Raw genomic sequence first — 18,975 nt, 5'->3', positions numbered from 1 at the left:
GGCGGCCACCACCGAGGCGTGACGTCACTCCCACAAGGCCCCCGCGCAATGGCGCCGCCGGGGCCGGGGCCGGAGCCGCGCTTGGCGGGGCCCGGGGGAACGGGGTGAGCGCGCCGAGACGGGGGGCGAGAGAGAGGGAGAGAGAGGGGGGGGGCGGCACCGCGGAGAGGGGCGGCGGCACGGCCGCACCCTCCCCCCTGGGTGGCGGGGTGCCCTCAGGGGGGCGTGTGAGGAGGAGGAGAGGGAGGATGCGGGGTGGGCCCGCCTCCCACCCCTCAGGGCTGGGGTGAGGGGGGGGCGATGTGGTCGCGCTCTGCCGGGGCTGCTTCATCCTACGGGGCGCTCCGGGGGGTGTGTGTGTCTCCCCTTTGGCTCCCGAGGCAAACGGCGGAGGCGCCGGGGGGGGGGCCGCGAGTTGAAACTCGCGGCCCCCCCCCCGGCGCCTCCGCCGTTTGCATGGCGGTTGCGACAGCACCTTAAAACTCCTTATAATTCACTCACAAACATACCAACACCCCAACTCCGTCTTCTTCCAGGTAGCTTTGAAACTGGCCCAGATGGCCGAGCTCGTTCGGAAGGAAAGGAGCAACAACCTGGCGAGAGTGGCGGAGACTCCCCGGAGACCTGCGGAGCAGGAGGTAGAGAAACAGCTCGATGTTTTGTTTTTTTTTTTTTTACAGAGGTAGAAATACTCGTAGTTGCAGCACCACCTAGAAAGGCCAGGCTGCTCTTGAGCCACAGGGGTTGAGAAGGGGGTTGGGGGCAAGTTTGTCACATCACTTCTGGGTCCTTTGTTGTTCCGCTCTGCCCACGTAGGTTCAGACTGCACAAAACCGTAGTTCTGTTCTCAGTGGGCATTCCCAAACCTCATGGCAACACCCTTTTCTTACAGTCATCCTACTTCCCAGCGTTTCCCACTCCATACTGAGGCTGATGTTTCACTCATACTAATTCTTATTTCAGCTTTCCACAACGTTCCCCGAGCGCTTTTCTTACGAGGGGTTGGTTTTTTTTCCCTCGCAGTTGCACATCCTGCCCACAACTGGCACTCTGTGCTGATGTGCAGCAGGAAGTTCCTCCTCTGAAGCAATCCTGGAGCGAGAAAGAGCTTGAGGGTTTGATGCTATTTTAAGAAGAGTGTCTTGGGCGGCCAAATTAAGTGAGAGAGATCGTTTTTATTTCAGCTGGCTGTTTAACAGTCGAGGTGGTGGTAGAACAGTTCAAAAACATTGCACTTCTCCAACAAGACACAACTCAGGAACAAGTTCTAAGAGACGTTAATGTAGATGTTCATCAACATGAAAGCCAGCAGGGCTCACAGGAGGTTTATTTTTTGAACAGGAAACAGTTTGGGCTTCCATTATTAATGGAAGAGAGTATCAAAGAAAAAAAAAAAGTATTAAAAATTGCTCATTCCTGTAGAAAAGTTGCTAATCCAGAGAGGCAGAATCTGCCTCAGAGCTGAGAAGTGAAAATGCAGTGAGTAATCCCAGCCATGAAGAGGAGCAGCATCTCTTCCCTTCCTGGAAAAGCTGTGGTGTTGCTGGTAATTGTGAGTTTTATTCCCCAGCGCTGTTCACTCACGTGTGATGGTTCAGGTTGGTTTGCTCAGAGATGGTCCTGCCCAGTGCAGCGAGTTGGCAGCAGAATGGATGTGGAAAAAAAAAACAACAAAAAAACAAACAAGAGAACCTTTGTTTCTCTGAGAAGCTCTAGGAGGGAATTCCGTGTAAGCAGAGACCAAGAGCAAGTGAGAATATGAAAAAATGGGATGAGCAATGATCCAAAAAACACATGGGGGAAAGTATTTAGAGCTACAAGGAGACACCTATCTACAGTGTTTCAGGAGAAAATACGTGTAACAGGTAACACTGGCTTTTAATAGTTGCAAAAAAACCGTAATTCAGAAAAAGCTTAACGTGCTTTTATTCAGGTAACGGGTTAAGGGAGAAAAGAAAGAAAAACGTGGTGGAGACTGTGTCGTGTTCATAATGCTCGTTAAATGCTTCTCACACGTGTCTGTGTGCAGGGGTGAAGGATGCAGTGTCCTAACACCAGCCTTCTGTGATTTCAGATGAAGAAGTGTGGCTGTTAAAGCAGTTTGGTCACAGAGGGCTCCAACAGAGAACTGCACCGGGACACCACCACAGCGAGCCGCCCACAGGCTCCAGTTCTGCTTGACATGGCCCTGCTCCACTAGACCTGCCATGACGGCATTTTTTCCCAGTGTTCCCAACTGGATTCAAGATGCAAAGCAGGAGGAGGAAGAGACAGCCTGGAAATTAGTGCCCAGACCAAGAGGTGAAGAGACCGAAAGTCAGGGAAAATGCCAGTGTGAACTATCGGAGCCCTCCTTCCCTCACGTGGACAAGCTGAGAACTCACACGCTTTCCCATTCGGAGCAGAGACCCTACAACTGCCCCCAGCTGCACTGTGGCAAGGCCTTTGCTTCCAAGTACAAGCTCTATAGGTAGGTACCTGTGAGTGCCTCTGCCCAGCACTGCCAGAAGACAGGGGAAAACCCCTCCCCTCCTATGCCTGTGCTTGAATTTCTGAGAAGCTGGAGGAGGGGAAATGCCCTTTTACCTTGCAGAGCAGTTGAGTCCCAGACATTACCATACTTGGCATCTCTTTAAGCGCCTTCCAGACAACCTCAGATAACTCTTTATCCCGAGCTTGAGCTGTTTTTCTGTTTTACTAAAGAGGAAATTGAAACAAAAAGTGAAGTTCACAGATTAAAAAAAAGAAAAGCAAGAATAGCATTTGCATTCTTAAGCCCCAGCTCTGACTTTAACCACAGAGATAATTCCATGGCACCTGTTGCTCCAGCATGAAGAAGTAGAGCTCCTATTTATGTACTGAAGTAGAACATAGAATAATTGAACTGTGATCAGTGGGAACGTGAAACTAGATGAACCACAGTGTCAGAGAACGTGAGATCCCAAGGTGAAATCAGAGCACAGTGGCTGTCAGCAGACCTGGCCACAGCCTGATCCTCCTGATGAGCTGAAGTCGTTCAGAACCTGCAGACGAGCGTTTTGTGTCACAAACTACTGAGGTTTTCTTTGCCAGTTGCCCTTTGGCAGCCTCAGCAGAGGGCAGGAGCTGAGGAGAGATGGCTGCAGTGCCCCTGTGCAGAGGTGATGTGTCCTGGGGAGGACAGGCACTGCTGGGACAGACTCTGTACCTGTTGTCTGAAATGCTGAGCCTGACCTTTAGTGGTGGTAAAATGCCATCTGGGATTTTTGTGGTTTAAAGTGTAGGACGCGAGGAAAATTTTGGACAGGTAGCCTGTGTCCCCTGAGGGGCTGGACGCTTGCCTAACCTTTCCCGCTTTTCTCCCCAAAGGCATATGGCCACGCACTCTGCTCAGAAGCCTCACCAGTGCATGTACTGCGAGAAGATGTTCCACCGGAAGGACCACCTTCGGAACCACCTGCAGACCCACGATCCCAACAAGGAGGCCCTTCACTGCCCCGAGTGCGGCAAGAACTACAACACCAAGCTGGGCTTCAGGCGCCACCTGGCCATGCACGCGGCCGCCAGCGGTGACCTCAGCTGCAAGGTGTGCCTGCAGACCTTCGAGAGCACCCAGGTCCTGCTGGAGCACCTCAAAGCTCACTCCAGGCGGGCGTCCGGCGGGGCGAAGGAGAAGAAGCATCCGTGCGACCACTGCGACCGGCGCTTCTACACCCGGAAGGACGTGCGCCGGCACCTGGTGGTGCACACGGGCAGGAAGGACTTCTTGTGCCAGTACTGCGCTCAGAGGTTTGGGAGGAAAGACCACCTGACCAGGCACATGAAGAAAAGCCACTCCCAGGAACTGCTGAAGATTAAGACGGAGCCAGTTGACATGTTGGGCCTGCTCAGCTGCAGCTCCTCTGTCGCAGTGAAGGAAGAGCTGAGCCCCGTCCTGTGCATGGCATCCAGAGACATGATGGGTGGTAAGAGCTTCCCTGGCATGCTGCCCGTGGGCATGTACAGCACGCATCTCCAAACCATGCCGAGCTCAGGCATGCCCCATTCTTTGGTTCCTAATTCTCTTCCAATGGGAATGAGCTATCCTCTGGAGTCTTCTTCTCCCATCTCCTCCCCACCGCAACCTCCTCCAAAGTATCAGCTTGGATCTACCTCATATTTGCCTGAGAAACTACCCAAAGTAGAGGTGGACAGCTTTTTGTCAGACTTCCCTGGCAGCCTGTCTCTCTCGTCTGGTGAGCCTCAGTCCTCTTCGCCTCAGCCACCCGCCCTGGACGAGGCTTTGCTTTCCAAGAGCCCTGCTAACCTCTCAGAGGCTCTCTGTGCTGCTAACATGGACTTTTCTCATCTTCTTGGCTTCCTCCCCCTAAATCTTCCTCCTTGCAATCCTCCTGTGTCGTCGGGGGGATTGGTCATGGGCTACTCGCAGGGGGAGGCGCAGCCACTGCTCACCACTTTGCAACACCAACCTCAAGAGTCTCCCGGAGCCGGGGCCTCGCTGAACTTTGGGCCCCTCCATTCGTTGCCCCCCGTCTTCACCTCCAGCTTGAGCACAACCACGCTGCCACGGTTCCACCAGGCGTTCCAATGAGCTGGAAATAGCACTGGAGAAGAACAGGTCTTTCTGCCACCCTTTCGTGGAGATGGAGAGCCTTAAAAACGCACAACTCTTCCTTCCCTGGGGGTGTGAAAGCTCTGCAGAGCTGGGGCAGACGGGAGGTTTCTGATCTCCGAGGGAGCACTTGTAGACTGGAACAGCTGATATCCCATTGTGAGTCCCAGTCCTGTACAGAGGAAAGATTTCAGCTAATAGACTGGATATATTTTATCTAATTTTTAATCTGTGAATCAGGAGCCGCGCTTAGCACTGACCTTCCCTGAGAATCCTGGAGCTGTGTTCCTCTCTGGGAAGGGACTGTCCCTGAGAAGGAGTTGAGGCTCTTTCATCCTGAGCTAAACTTTTGAAGAGTCCAGCTTCCATTTCATGTTACCACACTGCAATTCTGGCAAACCAGCCAACACCTCCACATGGAGAAGAAGTCAGGATACCCTCTCTGTATGAAGCCAATGGGGAAGAGGCTGTCCTTCCCCACTACCTCTCATCTCATCGCCCAACACAGCTTACTCCACATCAGTGTTAAGCAACAAGCCCGTTTACATAGTGAATTCAGCGTCGTCACCTCATTCTTCTTCAGGAGCCATTAGGTTAAAGTTGTTACAGTGAACATTGTTTACACAACACAAATCTGTTTTCTGCCAGCCATTACAAAAATAGGAGGCACCAGAATACACTGGGTTCATCTCTGGTGTAGCTAGAACACTGTTTACACAGCGAAGTCAGGTTGCACTGATTTCTCTTCACTTACCATGTTCTTCCCCCATGGGGAAATACACTGCTTTCGGACCACTTCAGCCTCTGCCCCTGCAGGCAGCAACTTCCCACCTTTTCTCGCTGGCTATTCCATGTGAAGGGGATGGAGCAGCTCTCACAGCTTAGCTTGGTGTGTGGTGTATGGACAGAGCCCTCTTAAATATCTCCCCCAGGAAAAGAGATCTGGAAACCAAAGTATGTGAGAGAGCTGGGTGAGGAGCTCAAGGCATCGAGCACTGGCCTACCAGGCGTGGGTGAGAACAGGCTGCAGGCCCTGCTCCCTGGGTTCCCTTGGGATGAGGAACAGAGTATGAGTTTCTGAGGTTTGGGGTTTTTTACCATAACCGTTCAACAAGGTCAGCACCCTTTTTGGCTTGTCCAGGAAGCAGTCTCGAGGTATATTTTGACCTCAGTGGTGGTAATATCCAGAAATTGGGGAAAAATTAGTCCCACCTTCATGTTACACTCTGTTAGTGTATCTGAAGCATTTTCCCCAACACCAGTAGTTCTAACAAATGCTGAGGGTTTGGGCCTGCAGTCACCCTTTCACTTTGGATTTGGTTCCACTGGTCTTTTTTGTTCTCCCCTTCTCGAGCCTTCCCTCCTGAAGTTAAAGTCCTCTATCCCTTGCTCCCTGCCCCACCTCTTAAACTCTCCCATGGGCTGACTACCTACCAGGGCAGAAGGGTTACACTGGGAAGTGGCAGCCAGCTGCTGATGTCCTTTAGCACCTGTATTGTCTCCTGCTCCCGTTTTCCTGGGCACTTGTACTGCAGATGGGGACATATGGAAGTCACTCACTGTGCAGTGATGCGTGTTTATGTCTATGGACAGGCAGATCTTCATACCTCAGCATGGGGGAACCATCGCAGGCCAATATAAACCAGGAAATCTTGTCAATGTTGTTCTCCATAAATCTAGAAGATGCAAAATCTACCTCTACTCTGTTATCTCAGCTCCTTGGGCAAAGCCAGATGCTGTCCTCCCTCATCTCCCCAGAGCACATCCCCTTCAGTCGATGCAGATTCCTTCCTGCTGAGCCATGATCCCCACCGTGTGACACCAGCCAGGCCTCACTCGGTCACAGGCTTGTCCCTCTTCCGTTTTACTCCAGAATTTTGTTTTTAATTTAGCTTAGTAATTCTTCCCAGAATGACTCTTTAGCAATCCATTGATTCTCCAGGACATAGATCGGTTGTTTTAGGTTAGCCAGCAATGCTGCAAATAAGACTTTTGTATCAAAATGTAATATAAGATTTATTTACCTCAGCAATATCCTGTGGCAATGATCTCCCCGAGTTGAATGCAGTACTTTTTTTCCTTTTCTCCACTGGAAAATGTTGCCTTTCCAAGCCCAATGAGTGCCTTCTTGTTCTCTAACCTAGCAAAGGTAAACAGGGCATTGCAGCCAGTCTGTTTACCGGCATTGAATACCTCAGGCCTGTCTTCTATTGCTTTGCTCTTTGCAAATTAAAAGAACTTCACACTGTTACCAATTATATGCAAGCCTTATCCCTGTCTTCAGTTGAGAGGATTATTATTATTTTTGAGAAATAAATGGTCAGAACTGATCACTCGCTGCCAGTGAGGATTATCAGATTTATGCAATGCCATCACACACCTTCTCCCATGCAGAACATTCAGCTTTCTTGCTTTCTGCCTACATTGTACTCTGAACAGATGTCATCACTGGAATTCCTTTAGCAGTGGTAGCTAAACTTAGAGCCAGGCATCTTTTTCCTACCAGTAGTCTGTCAAAGAATAAATGGAATTCATTTTGCTATGATTTGCACGTGTGATTTGCTTTCCACAGCTACTCTAACAAGCAGAACTGCCATAACCTTTGTCAATGCGAGGAGAGTCTAACCCAGCAAAGGCAACGCGTCAGATACAGCACTGGAACTGATTCCAGGAAAACAAATTCCAAGTTCCTGTTCCACAACAGAGTTTAATCTGCAAGTATTTTATCAGCCACTCTAAAACCAGTAAGACTAATTCCATTTGAAATAGCGAGTGTGCAGTTCACAGAACAGAGTATATTATAATTAACTTTTACCTGTTCATAAGAGAAAACTTTGAGCATCTAAGCTACAGCACCTGAGAATCCCAGTCCACTAGGAAATATGTCCCAAGCTATTAGGAAAACCAGTAGAAGTCAGCTCAGCCAAGCTCCTGCCAGTGCAACTGGAGGTAAGGGACAGGGGTAACCTTGGCATGCCGTGAGGGGGATTGCTGCAGCACAGCCTGGAATCTGTTCTGTGGTGTTTGTGCAGGGCTTTGTGCATGAGGCAAGGGCAGACACTGTGCTGGTTATGTGATATATAAAAAAAAAAAAAGCTTCATCCCACACAAAGAGTTTGGTTTGGGTTTTTGTTTGGTTTGGACCACGAGTCTGGGGCCAGGACATGGCCGTGAGTCAGCCCAGCAGAGCCCTGTGAACCACCCCAGTGCGATCTCTCTGTTCCTGGCACACCTGGCTCACAGGTGGCATCAGACTGAGCCCAAGAGGAGTGACTACAGCGAGTAATTGGTCAGGAGGGTTTAGTTCAATAAATATTTTAAAGGGTGGCTGACTTGGGGGATGTCCAAGAGGATAGGAATAGGAACAGTCAAGACTGCACTATATATATATTTATAAAATATAAACCCATAGAGCTCCAGTCAGCAAAAGGACAGGATAAGAACTTGCCAGCCTTTATAAATCAGACCCTGGATTCTCAAAAAGCCAAGGACTTAATGTCCCACTACTATTAATAATTCCAGCTCACTCACTAGCAAATAGCCAAGCCAAGCCATTCCCTGGCAGCAGAGGGTTAACTCACCTCAACTCAGGTTGCCAGAGCCCTGTGAAAGGCTGAAGATCTTTTCCCCCACGGGATTACAGCTCACTCAAAATCCATTTGTAGGAAGGAACAACACGTTATCTTGCATTTTCTTCCACTGAATTTCACTTGACAGAATACCCACACACCGTGTTGTGACAGAGCCCCTTCTCTGTCTCACAACAGCACTGCTCTTTAGCCTCTGTGTGGAAAAATGGTGTCACTTCAACTGGAATCCCTTTTCTCCCTTCAGTAGATTGATGATTTCAGTACTTTTGTTGTGAGCTCAGCTCTTTGTTCTTTAATTCCTTCCTTGCTGACAGGTGAATAGCAGCTGCTGGGAAGATTTCCTGCAGTTCACTGAAAAATCCCCGTTTCCTTTCTCTGCCATCGCACCACCTTTTGCTGTCGGGACAGAACAACCCCGAGGAGGCATTTTCTGCTGCCTGCAATTAAAATTTCCACAAAGAAATCTTCAAAGATGCTTTTCCCATCACCCGACCTTCTTGCTTATCCTCTCTAATCCTGGTTAGTCAGGCTGACTGAATTCTCCCTCAGGTGCCTATTTTTAGTTAATTGCCTGCCCAAGCCCTGGAGATATTCTGCCACCAGAGTGAGGTGGGTGAATGGCTCGAATAGAAGCACTTCAGGTTTCCAACCTCATCCAAAATTTGCTTCTTTCCCATAACTTATTTCTGGTATTTTTCCCCCTTCTCAGAGATGGGAATCGCCTGGTGAATCTCTGAATCCCATCCTGCCCGACCCCGGTGTGGTAAAGAGAAGGTGGTGTGGTTTAGTCTGACCTGCTGGACCAGGACTGGAGAAACCTGGGCTCTGTTTTCACCCTGATCCCCAGCCCTGGCACTCCTCACCCTTTCTGTGCTTGTTTCCCTGTAACCGGGCCACAGCCATACCAATCCTCCCTTGGGAAGCAGCTGGAAGCTGCCCAGGGAGACACTGTTACCACTGACCCAGCTGCCTTACAGGACCACCATTCCTGCTCCCCACCATCACCACGTCCCTGGTGTGAGCAGACTCCTCTGCTGTCCCTGCTGCCCAATCCATGCACTCATCGGGCTCACCTCTGGCTATTCCCTGCACCCAGGGGCAGACTCGCTTCATTCTGCTGAATAACTGGAATCCTTTAGGAATCCTTCCGCGTGTTTCAGCCATTCTTGTGGCTCCAGGTAAGGAGTCCTCTCCCAGAGTGCAGTCTGCAGTCTGCCAGCTCCACGTGTTCCCGCAGACCACTCGCCACTAAACGCTTCAGACTGGCACAGGAGAAAAAATGGAACTGGTGATCAGAAATGAGACCAGAAAACAGATCACACTCTGCTTTCTCCACACCAGGAGATGAGCTTGGCTTTCCTGTCCAAAGTACATTCTATTTCCATGTGCACAGGTAGGCTCCAGGAGGAGCCTGAAACACCTTCTTCACTGTGTGCTCATGGCTGAAGCTTGGTCTGTGTTGTCCTTTCCACCAGTGCCTAAATATGAGCATGTACAAAGTACCCACATGGCACAGAAGGAGCTTCTCTGTATCAGGAGATCACAGTGACAAGGAAAGTTAAAGGCATTGGCGAATAATAAAAAATAGGGAATTTGGAATCTGGTGGGTTTTATACTATTAAATAGGTCAGTTCTTCATTTTCAGTAAGGGGGAGAACCCTCAGTGGTACAGTATCTCATTAAAAACCGGCTGTCCCTCGCTTTCACAGCTCTCTTCACCTTCAGTCTCACCCTCTGTTCACAAACTGTATCTTTGTTTTAGACTACTATGCAAGTGGATAACCACAGAATGTACTGAGTGGGCAGGGGACGGCTCCAAAGCCTGTGGGACAGGGACAGACACCCCTCTGTCATCCAGGTGAACAGACCACACACCTGCCTGCAGCCCTTTTCCCTCTGTAGTCAGTGTCTTGCACTTGAAGGTAGCACAAGCTTTGCTCATGGCCCTCAGCAGCACAACCCACTTCAGGGTCAACAGAAGGGTGCAGGAACCTGCAAACTTCAGCACATCCCAAAACCTCTGCTAGAAGCCTCTCTGGAGTTTGTGAGATCTCCTCACCCTACTGAGTGCCTTGGCCTTGCTGCTTCGTGGGATTTTCCCACTCATACCTAGGAACAATTTTTGGGAAGGTTGTTTTGTAACATTGTACCAGTTAAACGAGGATGCTGATGAAGAACATAAGAGGTGTCTGCCGAGGTGCTCCGAGAGGCACAAAAAGGAACCTGTGGAACCACAAAGACTCACCCCTGGAGCAGCTGAGCTCCGAAACTGCTGCTGGAGGAAAAGCTACTGAGGGACCTTGGCAGCCACAAGTCATGCTGAGAACCCTCTCCCAGGCAGGGCTGCCCCAGCACAAAGCTCTGCCATCTGCCCCAGGAGCCAGTGGACATGCCCTAGGAAGGTGACAGATTTGGGGATTAGCCCTGGGAGTTGGGTGGAAGAGCTGGGGTGTCCCTCCCCGAGGCTGCTGTTCACGCTGTCCCTTCTTGTGCTGGATCTGGACAGGCCCTGTGCCTGACCTCCCTCCCTGCAGCTACAGCTGCCAGAGCCAGAAACTTCCCATTGTTAAAGCTCAACTGGTTTTCTAAAAACAAACTTTCTAGCACTTTTCCACACAGTGAAAAACCTCTTTTAATGGAGTATTTTGGGGGCTGTAAACAAGGTTTTTAAATTGTAATTAAGTGCCATTAGGAAATGTACGGTTCATCACTAAAATTAGCTCTTGCAAATGAAGCTCAAATTGAAAGCATTTTTTTTATAATGAAGTTGTTTATTAAAAGCATTTGGATGATCTGCCCCAGGCGTATTCTTGGAAAGGAATTGGGGTTTGGTTGGTTTAAGTAAAGACAGAATCATAAACCAGGACAAAGACACAGTTCCCTACATGAAGCCACACAGGTTTTTCTTTCAAGCAAAGAATTACATCCCCCCCCCAAAAAAAGACTCAGCATCCCCTTGGGGCTGCAGCCACAGCCCAACACTATTATTCCCTGTCAAGGAGAATAATGTTTGTTAGATAGAAAGTTCTGGTCACTTGGTTTCACTAGAATTTCCAGCCCATGTGGTAGCATTTCAGACGAGTCCAGCCCACGCCCCCTCCCAAATAACTCCGACATGCTCCACTCCCCAAGGGCAGCAGAACCAGGACCAAACCTTAAGCTATGAGCAGCTGCAGGCACCAGCAAGCATTTGGAGATGAAAAAGGGTGAAGCACACCCTCCCCTCTCATGATTCTCCTTCAGAACACCGATTAAAAGCTGACAGCCACCATAAGTGTTCAGGTGCTTTTCTCTGGGTTCGATCTGGTTTTCATTCCTAAAGCAGCTGCTGGTGAAACGTGCCCTTTCCTCAGCTGCTTTCCCCTGCAGCTGAGGGCTGTGACAGGACATGAATACACTCAATCTGCCAAAAAATAAGAAAGAACTTCAGCACAGATTGTCCTGTTGGTGGAGCTGAAGCTTCCTTGGCCTTTTTGAAAGGGAAAAGGGACTGTTCTGATGATTTCCAAGGTCTGATTCAAACATTTGCCTGCTCTGGTCTCAGTCACAGACATTCAGCAGCCCCTGAAACCTGCACCCCATAACCTGGGGGAAGCACATCCATTGCTCTGCTGGGCAGAACACCTCAGGAAAGAGGAATTCATTCTCCCTCCCTCAGGCAGCATTCCAATGGATGCTGGCTGCTCTCCTGCCATGCATTCCCCCAACAAGCTCTGGGAAGCCATGGATGGCAATGTTGAAGGTTTAGCTTCCACAGCACCAGCACATTTCCAAACTCCCGTTTGGAAGGAAATGGCAGCTCCCTTCTGATCTGTCCTCTCACCTCTGCTGCTCTAGAGCACCGTGTATCTGTCCAGCACTGCCATCCAACAGTCCTGCTGCTCTTCCCATCACTGCTACACACATCAAACAACAGATCTCAAACGAGAGACAGCTGCTCAAAGGATCTTACCCTGCAGCACATCCAAATGCCTCAACCGGCGGCATAATTACAATACATGGCAGCATTCAGGACATGCCACACTGGGAGAAACTTACTGCTCAGTCAAGTTTACCAGGAGACAAATATTGCAAAGAAAACTCAAGTATTCCAAGCTCTGCTTTTGTCTGAAGCCACACGTCACAGACCACGCGGGTGTCGAACAGGCCAAGTGTTACAAAAGGAAATTCTCCAGAGGTGGCTTAGGAGAACCCAGGAGAGCAGGATGACAGGACAATGGCAGATTTATTTACAATAGGACACAAAGAATACATACATTAATTAAAAATTACAAAGAATACAGAGAAAACAGTTCAGGAAAGGGAGAGAAATCAATGCTGGCTGAGCCTCTCCACTGGGGCAGGGGCAGAAGAAAAAAAAGGGAAGGGAAAAAAAAATAAATCAATCAAAATCTCAGAAAAGGACCTCAAATTAGAACTGACACAGGACTCCATAGCACAGCTGGCTCACACATCCCCTGCTCCCTTTTTCCATCCATGATTCCTGGCTGATTGGACTTTGGCATGATGAGCAAGGCTGACGGGAAAGGACATGGGCCCTTGCGTGGACCTGGTGGAAACTGATGACAATTAGGGTTAAAAAGAGCCCCAAAGCCCTCAAGGGTGCACATCAGTGCTGGGAGCAGGGAGGGCTTTGGGCAGTTCTGGGTAGGAACAGCGTGACCTGTGGCAGCTGGTCATTGGGAGACCTTACTACAAGAAGCAAAACTTTCTTAGATCTCACTAAAAAACCTCTGCCCTGTAGCCCTGACTGAATCCAGCTACTCTGGGGATGTAGGGAGTCTGCACTGCAATGTGGAACCTTTTTACTGATAAACATCATCGAAGTGACCTAAATAAAAAATAACTTTGACCTCTTTTAAAAAGAGCTTCCCAAGGGCCAATTCAGGCATCAAGCCACGTGAAAAGAGCCCACATCAGCTGTCCTGGAGGGCTTGCACTGGTTTTTGTGGAGAAGAACAAAGTACAGCTTAGGGGCATACGCTTTTCCTGTTCCCTGGAGGTAGAGAATTTCAGAGGAGGAGCAGAGAGCAGCGAGGGTGGCCAGAGAGGGGACCAGCAGGGAGACAGCCCCACTCCCAGGCCATGGGCGAGCTCCACAGGGCCACCTGCTCTGTGCCCAGCCCCTTCAGCACGGCCTGCACACCCCTGGGGCAGCTCAGGCCCAGCACTGCCTCAGATTGCTTGGCACTAACGCCGCAGCACCGCAGCCGTCCCTCCATCTCTCCGCAGGCTCCGCGTGATCCCAGCGGCGTTCCCAGGATGGAGCCCGCCCCGTTTCCTCATCCATATGGAGCAGAGCTATTGACAGAACAAACCCCGATCGGTACCTCAGGCGTCCTTCCAGTCCTGTATTCCAGCACAACCCCGGAGGTTACATCCTGCCTTCTGAAGGAGAGGCAATCCCACCCTCCTCCCCTCAGCCCTTTCAGCAGAGGCACCCGCAGCGGCCCGTGCTGTCCGAGGCTGGAGGGAGGGAGCGGCGATGCCGAGGGCTGCAGTTGTCAAGCTCTCCCAGGGTGAAATTGCACTTCCCAGGCTCCAAATGGCACCTCCAGCAAATTGTAAACAAGCCGAAGCCAGGACTTCGGTGGTTGGAGCACACCGGACTCCCGCTGGGTGAGCCTTTAGGCTCCGGTTATTTTGCCATAGTCAAGCTCCCTCTTCTGTGCAGACACGAAGGCAGGAGAAAAACCCAGTCTGATGCTCGTCTGAAGAGTCTCCCTGAATCCTAGAGCACCCCAGGGGCTGGAAGAAAACGTTTTCACAAGTGTTTCCACTGCTGTTTCAAATCCATTCGTCATCAACATAAAAAAAAAAAGGATGAATTAGCAAAAAGGGGGTTTTACTTATACAGAGGGATATTTCTCTGCTAAAAAAAAACTCCCTCAAATATGGAACAGGATAATAAAGTTAAAATGTACGGTATCTACAGACCCCTTTTCCCCCAGAAGTAGCCCAGAATCCATGTACACTGTGCCAAAAGTTACATTCCAAATCGAGGAGTTAATTATTTCTCTCGTCTCTCTCTCTCTCTTCCACTGGATTTCGTTTCCTTAAAAAGAGCTGGGAGAAGATGTCCACGTCACTCCCGGGAGGACACGCGTTCGGAGGCGCCTGATCCCTGCTGGGGCTCTGCAGCTTCAGTCGATCTTCACAGCGGCGTAGATTTTCCGGACGAACATGTAGGCTGCGTAGAAGCCGATGGTGCCCGTGAGGAGCCAGAAGGACAGGACCATGAGGGCGGTGTAGCCAAAGTACAGCAAGGAGGGAATGAACTCAACAATATCCAGCTGAAACAGAAGAAGAGGGGAGAAAAAAAAATGAGCAAAATTGCCAAAGGGAGGGTTTATTTTCATCCAGCTGAACAGATTCCCTTCGAGGTGGGGTTGGGAATGCTGCTCCACACACAGGTGATGTGGGCAGGGTCCCAGGGCACCTACAGCCTCCTCTTCCCCTCTGGCAGGGCTGTCAGCACTGCTGTGTGCTCAGCTGCCTTGGGCTGACATGGGACAGACCAGAACTGTGCAGTCTCACCATTTCCTTTCCCAAATCCCCCAGCCTTCCCCAGAAAGGCAGCACTTTCATACAGGAGGAATAACAATACCTTGTTCACAAAGTAGAATACAGCGTAGATCAGCACATAGAAGGCAGATCCTCCTGACACCAGGAAGGTCCTCCACCACCAGCGATAATCCTGATAGGACAAAGAGCCTCATTATCTCACAGGCATCCTTCTCCTGTGGGATAATAATCCTTCTCCTCTCTCAGGGGAGCTGTGACCATTCCAGGACAGGGAGAATATCACACATTTTCCTTCAAAGGAAACCCACAATTTGGGGTGGGGAACTGTTTTGTCACAAAAGGGTTTCCAAACCAAGAGGACAGGAAGCTGACAGTGAAGCAAAGCCAGGTCAGGCTCACAGCACCTGGACGTGGCTCATCTCCGGCCCTGCATTTGTTTTTGTATGTGCATGGAACAAACCAGTTTCTTTGAGAAGAGATGTCAGCTGAAAACACCCTGCACCCAGCAGAATTCCTGCTATGAAACCACAGTTCCCAGCCTAACAGATAATCCAGGAGCTTCAATTCCCCTTGAAGCCAAGAGGTGTTGGGGGCAATCCCACCCGTGAAGCTGGGCCACAATAATTTCTGCTGAGCAGCAGCAGCATGGCCTGTGTGCTTTTCCAGGAGCAAGTACCCTGAGCCACCCAAACTGCAAACACGGAAATCTCACCTCAGCACAGAGCTGGAAGTACACCATGACAATGCTGATCTGGGAGCAGGATACCACCAGAATTATAAACACCAGGAAGAGAAAGCCGAAAAGGTAATAGAACTGGTTCTCCCAGATTGCCTGAAACAAAGACACAGCAGGAATTTGCTTCTGTGCTACTGTGATCAATCACTGAACATGGGACTAACTTCTGGCAGCCAACCAAGGGAAAATGAGGAGCCCCTCAGCCTCATGTAGATGAAAACACAGATCTAATGTGTCTCACAACATCATTTCAGAGGATTCAGGTTGCAAAAAGGTGCACAAGGACAGCTCTGATATAGCTTGTTTGTTCCCCTACACCTCCCAAGCAATGGAACAGCAAATTCCTCCCTGTCCAGACAAGGTGAAAAATGGGCAGCAGCTGAAACAGTGACTGCCTTAAGAGGAGGACCCCTCCTTGATGAGATGTTACAGTAAATTTCATCTTTAGCACAATCCTTCAAATCACCAGCTCTCTGTCCCACAGCTCTCTCTGGAAACTACTGAATGGCCTGGAGAGAACAGCTATCCCCCTTCACTGAGTACAGGAATAGGACACTGCTCCAGTGGAAGCCCCTTCCCTTTCAAAAGCTTTGGCATGAGAGGAATCCTATTCAGGAGCAAAGTGGGTTAAATGCTTACACTGAAAATGAAGAACAGTTCGATGAACATGGCTCCGAAAGGCAGGATACCAGCCATGAGGATCCTACAGAGCCAGAAACAAAAACCGTAAGCAGCACAATAAAACTGTTCAGACATTAAAAATTCCTTGTAACCACACAGCACACGCTCCAGAGGCTCTACAGCTCCAGATTACTAAAATAAATTTCACAGGCAATGGCACAGCTGCTCCCACTGCTGAGCACATACCACTGCTACAAGCACCCCTCGTGCCACGTCCAAATTACCAATATTGTCTCAAGGAACCCCATCTGCCATCTGTCCATGTCCAGAGACCAGCAGAAAGCCATGTTCAGCAACCCAAGGGGACAAAGGGGAGGGGATTAACTCACCGTATTTCCCAGACATTCATCACTCACCCCACGAATTTATTCATGTACCACCTCTGCTCCGGGATCTGCCTGGGAATCTGATTTGTCCGTACAGGATTGTCGTAGGGCTGCTTGCGAAATCCAAAGTAGTAACCCAAGTAGACCAAGGGCAAGGAGATCCCAAACCACATGCAGAGCAAGGCCACCATGGTAGGGAAAGGCACCTGGAATTACAAGAGTCACAAAAGTGAGGCCAACAGCTCACCTGCCCTGGAGGACTGATGTCATCAGCCAGGCCAACCCCCCAGTCACCCACTGCAAGGACACCCACATTTGGAAAGGTCTGGGAAGACAAGAAAGGTCCTGTCAGCCCAGTCACCCCCTCCCACCCAGCAGGCCCAGGCTGAGGGTGGTACCTACCGCACCAGAGGAGTGTTTCCCCCAGATGAAACAGTTCAGGATGAAGCAGATGCCGAAGACGACGCCCGGGTACAGGGTCGCTGTCTGCAAGAGCAACCACAGCACAAGAGAAGGCACATGACTCCATCAGCCAGATGTTCCTCTGTAATGAGCCCATGGCTGCGATAAGGCACACACAGAGTAGTGTCCCTTTTGCTACAGCATGAGGACACAGAGCTGGGGGGAGGATCTTGGACAATCCTCTCAGTTCTACCCTGGTGTTTGCCCTTTTCTGTAGAGCTACAAGGACTCAACCCAGAGCAAACCTGAAGCACAGCCAGGCTGTGTCCAGCTGCCACAAACATGTGTGGAGCTCATCCACAGATCCTGCCATCAGCAAACCTGGATAAACAGCACAGAACATCCAAGACTCACACAAAAGGCTCCCTTCTTCCACCGATGGCCTTTCAGAGTCCGGTATAAGCGGCCAGCAAAGAATCCACCAAAAACCCTGGACAGAAACAAGCCAAGACAAAGAGAATGAGCTGTTGCTGCTGGGGAGGTGCAGGACAGCACTGGGGGGAAACCCTGGAGGCACCTACCCCATGAACATGAAGAGGAAGCAGGCAGTTGTCATCAGCGCACCCCGGCTCGAAGGCGACAGCATCCCCAGCATAGCAACAACTGCAGAGGGAAACAGGACAAGGAACAGCAGCTCTGAGGTACATGGGACAAGGGCCTGTCCCATCCACAGGTCACAGCTGCCTGGAATCTCTGCAGAGGCCTCATTTCCTTCACAGCATAACACATCCACAGCCTCCAGCACCGGCCAGAGAGAGGAAGCTTTGATCTCAGCTACAGACCATGCCTCGGCTTCCCCAGGGATGGGAGCAGGTGCAGCTCAGCAGGCAAGGCACACCTGTCCAAGAGTCTCTCAGCCCAGTGTCACCCAGGGCTCACAGCTTGGCAACACGGAATATAATCACATTGAGCTGCCTTCAGCTGGGAAATGCCATTGGGCAGCTCAGCAACGCCGAGCCCGGGCCAAAGGAAGCAGCTTTATGGGCCTCACTCCAGCCCAAGTGAGCACAGGGTGAAGACAAACACCCTCAGGCACCATCCTTATTACAGCCACCCCATGCACCACGTGCCACTTACAGATGACAATCAGGATCATACAGAAGAGCTGAATTCCAGAACCCAGGAGAGAGCTGAGGATCATAGGATACTGTGGAGGCCTGAAGACATCCCCATGCACAAGTTTCCAACCAGATTCCTCCATGGTATCTTCCTGGAGCAACAACAGAAAAAGGAGGTTAGTTAGATATGATATGCCAGTGGAAACTGAAGTCCTATCACAGCCAGCCTAAGAGGGTAACTTCCCTGGATGCAGATCTTCTCCAGAATTTTACCCTCTAGCCAAGAAACTTCTTTCCTCTTGGGCTTAAAACAGCTGAGACCTGAACTGCCAGTGCCAGGGCACACATTTCCAGAGCTGTCTGCAGTCATTACTCAGGTCTGAAGACATCTGCACTGCCAATGTACACTGACAACCAGAGATGTGTGACAGCACGACAGAACAGCCCCTCCCACGGCCAGGGCTTGGAGCAAAACAGGGGCAAGAGAAGAGACTCTGCCCAAGAGGTCCCTCCTGGCCTGTGCTTCCCTCCCTCCCTGATCCCAGCCCCAAGAACAAACACATACAATGTCATCTTCCTTGTTGTAGTTGGCGATGTCCTTGCGCAGGGTCCGGATGATGATCATGCTGAGAATCCCTGAAAACAAGCACAGACTGTGTTCAGCTCAGAGGCTCCTACATGGCTGTGCTGCTCTCACACTGTGCAACTACACGCTGTTCTGTCTGGGAGAGGAGGCCTTGAGTCATCAGCAAAGACAGAAACAAAACCCCAGGGAGTAGGGGAGGCAGTATTCCAGCAGCAGCAGGGCACTGTGGCTTTCCTGTGTGGCTTTTTTTTTTTTTTTTTTTTTAATTTAAATATAAACATGCAAGATGTGCATTCACCACATACTCCCTCAGTGACCCCAGCCAGGCGGGTAACTGCCTGACCCCACAGGGCACTGTCTGAACCGGGAGGTTTTAAGTGCTGATTTTGGTTTCCTGCCCTGTCTGCCCAGGTTCAGACA

The 18,975-nt window shown here is 50.4% G+C and overlaps 2 protein-coding genes and 1 long non-coding RNA gene across 3 annotated transcripts in view; 1 reads left to right on the top strand and 2 right to left on the bottom strand.

Moving 5' to 3' along the window:
• Positions 1–37: 37 nt before the first annotated feature.
• On the top strand, positions 38–7,136 carry PLAGL2 (PLAG1 like zinc finger 2). Its single transcript, XM_027895028.1, has 4 exons — positions 38–104; positions 537–638; positions 2,075–2,470; positions 3,349–7,136. Exons 3-4 carry the CDS (start codon positions 2,208–2,210, stop codon positions 4,568–4,570), a joined length of 1,485 nt encoding a protein of 494 aa, XP_027750829.1. The 5' UTR covers positions 38–104; positions 537–638; positions 2,075–2,207; the 3' UTR covers positions 4,571–7,136.
• A 1,167-nt stretch (positions 7,137–8,303) lies between these two features.
• Positions 8,304–10,189, bottom strand: LOC114063038. Its single transcript, XR_003572492.1, has 3 exons — positions 10,057–10,189; positions 9,255–9,443; positions 8,304–8,618 (listed from the first exon to the last, which is right to left on the bottom strand). It is a non-coding gene; the product is annotated as an uncharacterized LOC114063038 (long non-coding RNA).
• A 2,198-nt stretch (positions 10,190–12,387) lies between these two features.
• TM9SF4 (transmembrane 9 superfamily member 4) overlaps positions 12,388–18,975 on the bottom strand; it is a 14,875-nt gene continuing 8,287 nt past the window's right edge. The window contains exons 9-18 of the mRNA XM_027895020.1: positions 18,535–18,605; positions 17,989–18,121; positions 17,433–17,514; positions 17,266–17,341; positions 16,852–16,935; positions 16,480–16,655; positions 16,082–16,145; positions 15,419–15,538; positions 14,789–14,878; positions 12,388–14,474 (exon numbers count right to left, since the gene is read on the bottom strand). Of these exons, the coding sequence (XP_027750821.1) occupies positions 14,325–14,474; positions 14,789–14,878; positions 15,419–15,538; positions 16,082–16,145; positions 16,480–16,655; positions 16,852–16,935; positions 17,266–17,341; positions 17,433–17,514; positions 17,989–18,121; positions 18,535–18,605 (1,046 nt within the window). The 3' untranslated portion in view covers positions 12,388–14,324. The remainder of the gene's footprint in view (positions 14,475–14,788; positions 14,879–15,418; positions 15,539–16,081; positions 16,146–16,479; positions 16,656–16,851; positions 16,936–17,265; positions 17,342–17,432; positions 17,515–17,988; positions 18,122–18,534; positions 18,606–18,975) is intronic.

Source organism: Empidonax traillii, unplaced genomic scaffold (assembly GCF_003031625.1).
Source record: "Empidonax traillii isolate 1590-97213 ecotype Southwest subspecies unplaced genomic scaffold, ASM303162v1 scaffold448:size1359114, whole genome shotgun sequence".
Taxonomy (NCBI): Eukaryota; Metazoa; Chordata; class Aves; order Passeriformes; family Tyrannidae; genus Empidonax; species Empidonax traillii.
Note: the sequence above shows the minus strand (reverse complement) of the source record. Positions and strands in the feature narration are given on the sequence as shown.

Coding starts and splice junctions, on each gene's coding strand:
- PLAGL2 (XM_027895028.1), top strand. CDS start 2,208: ATGACGGCATTTTTTCCCAGTGTTCCCAACTGGATTCAAGATGCAAAG. Junction 2,471..3,348: donor TCCAAGTACAAGCTCTATAG/GTAGGTACCTGT, acceptor TTCTCCCCAAAG/GCATATGGCCACGCACTCTG.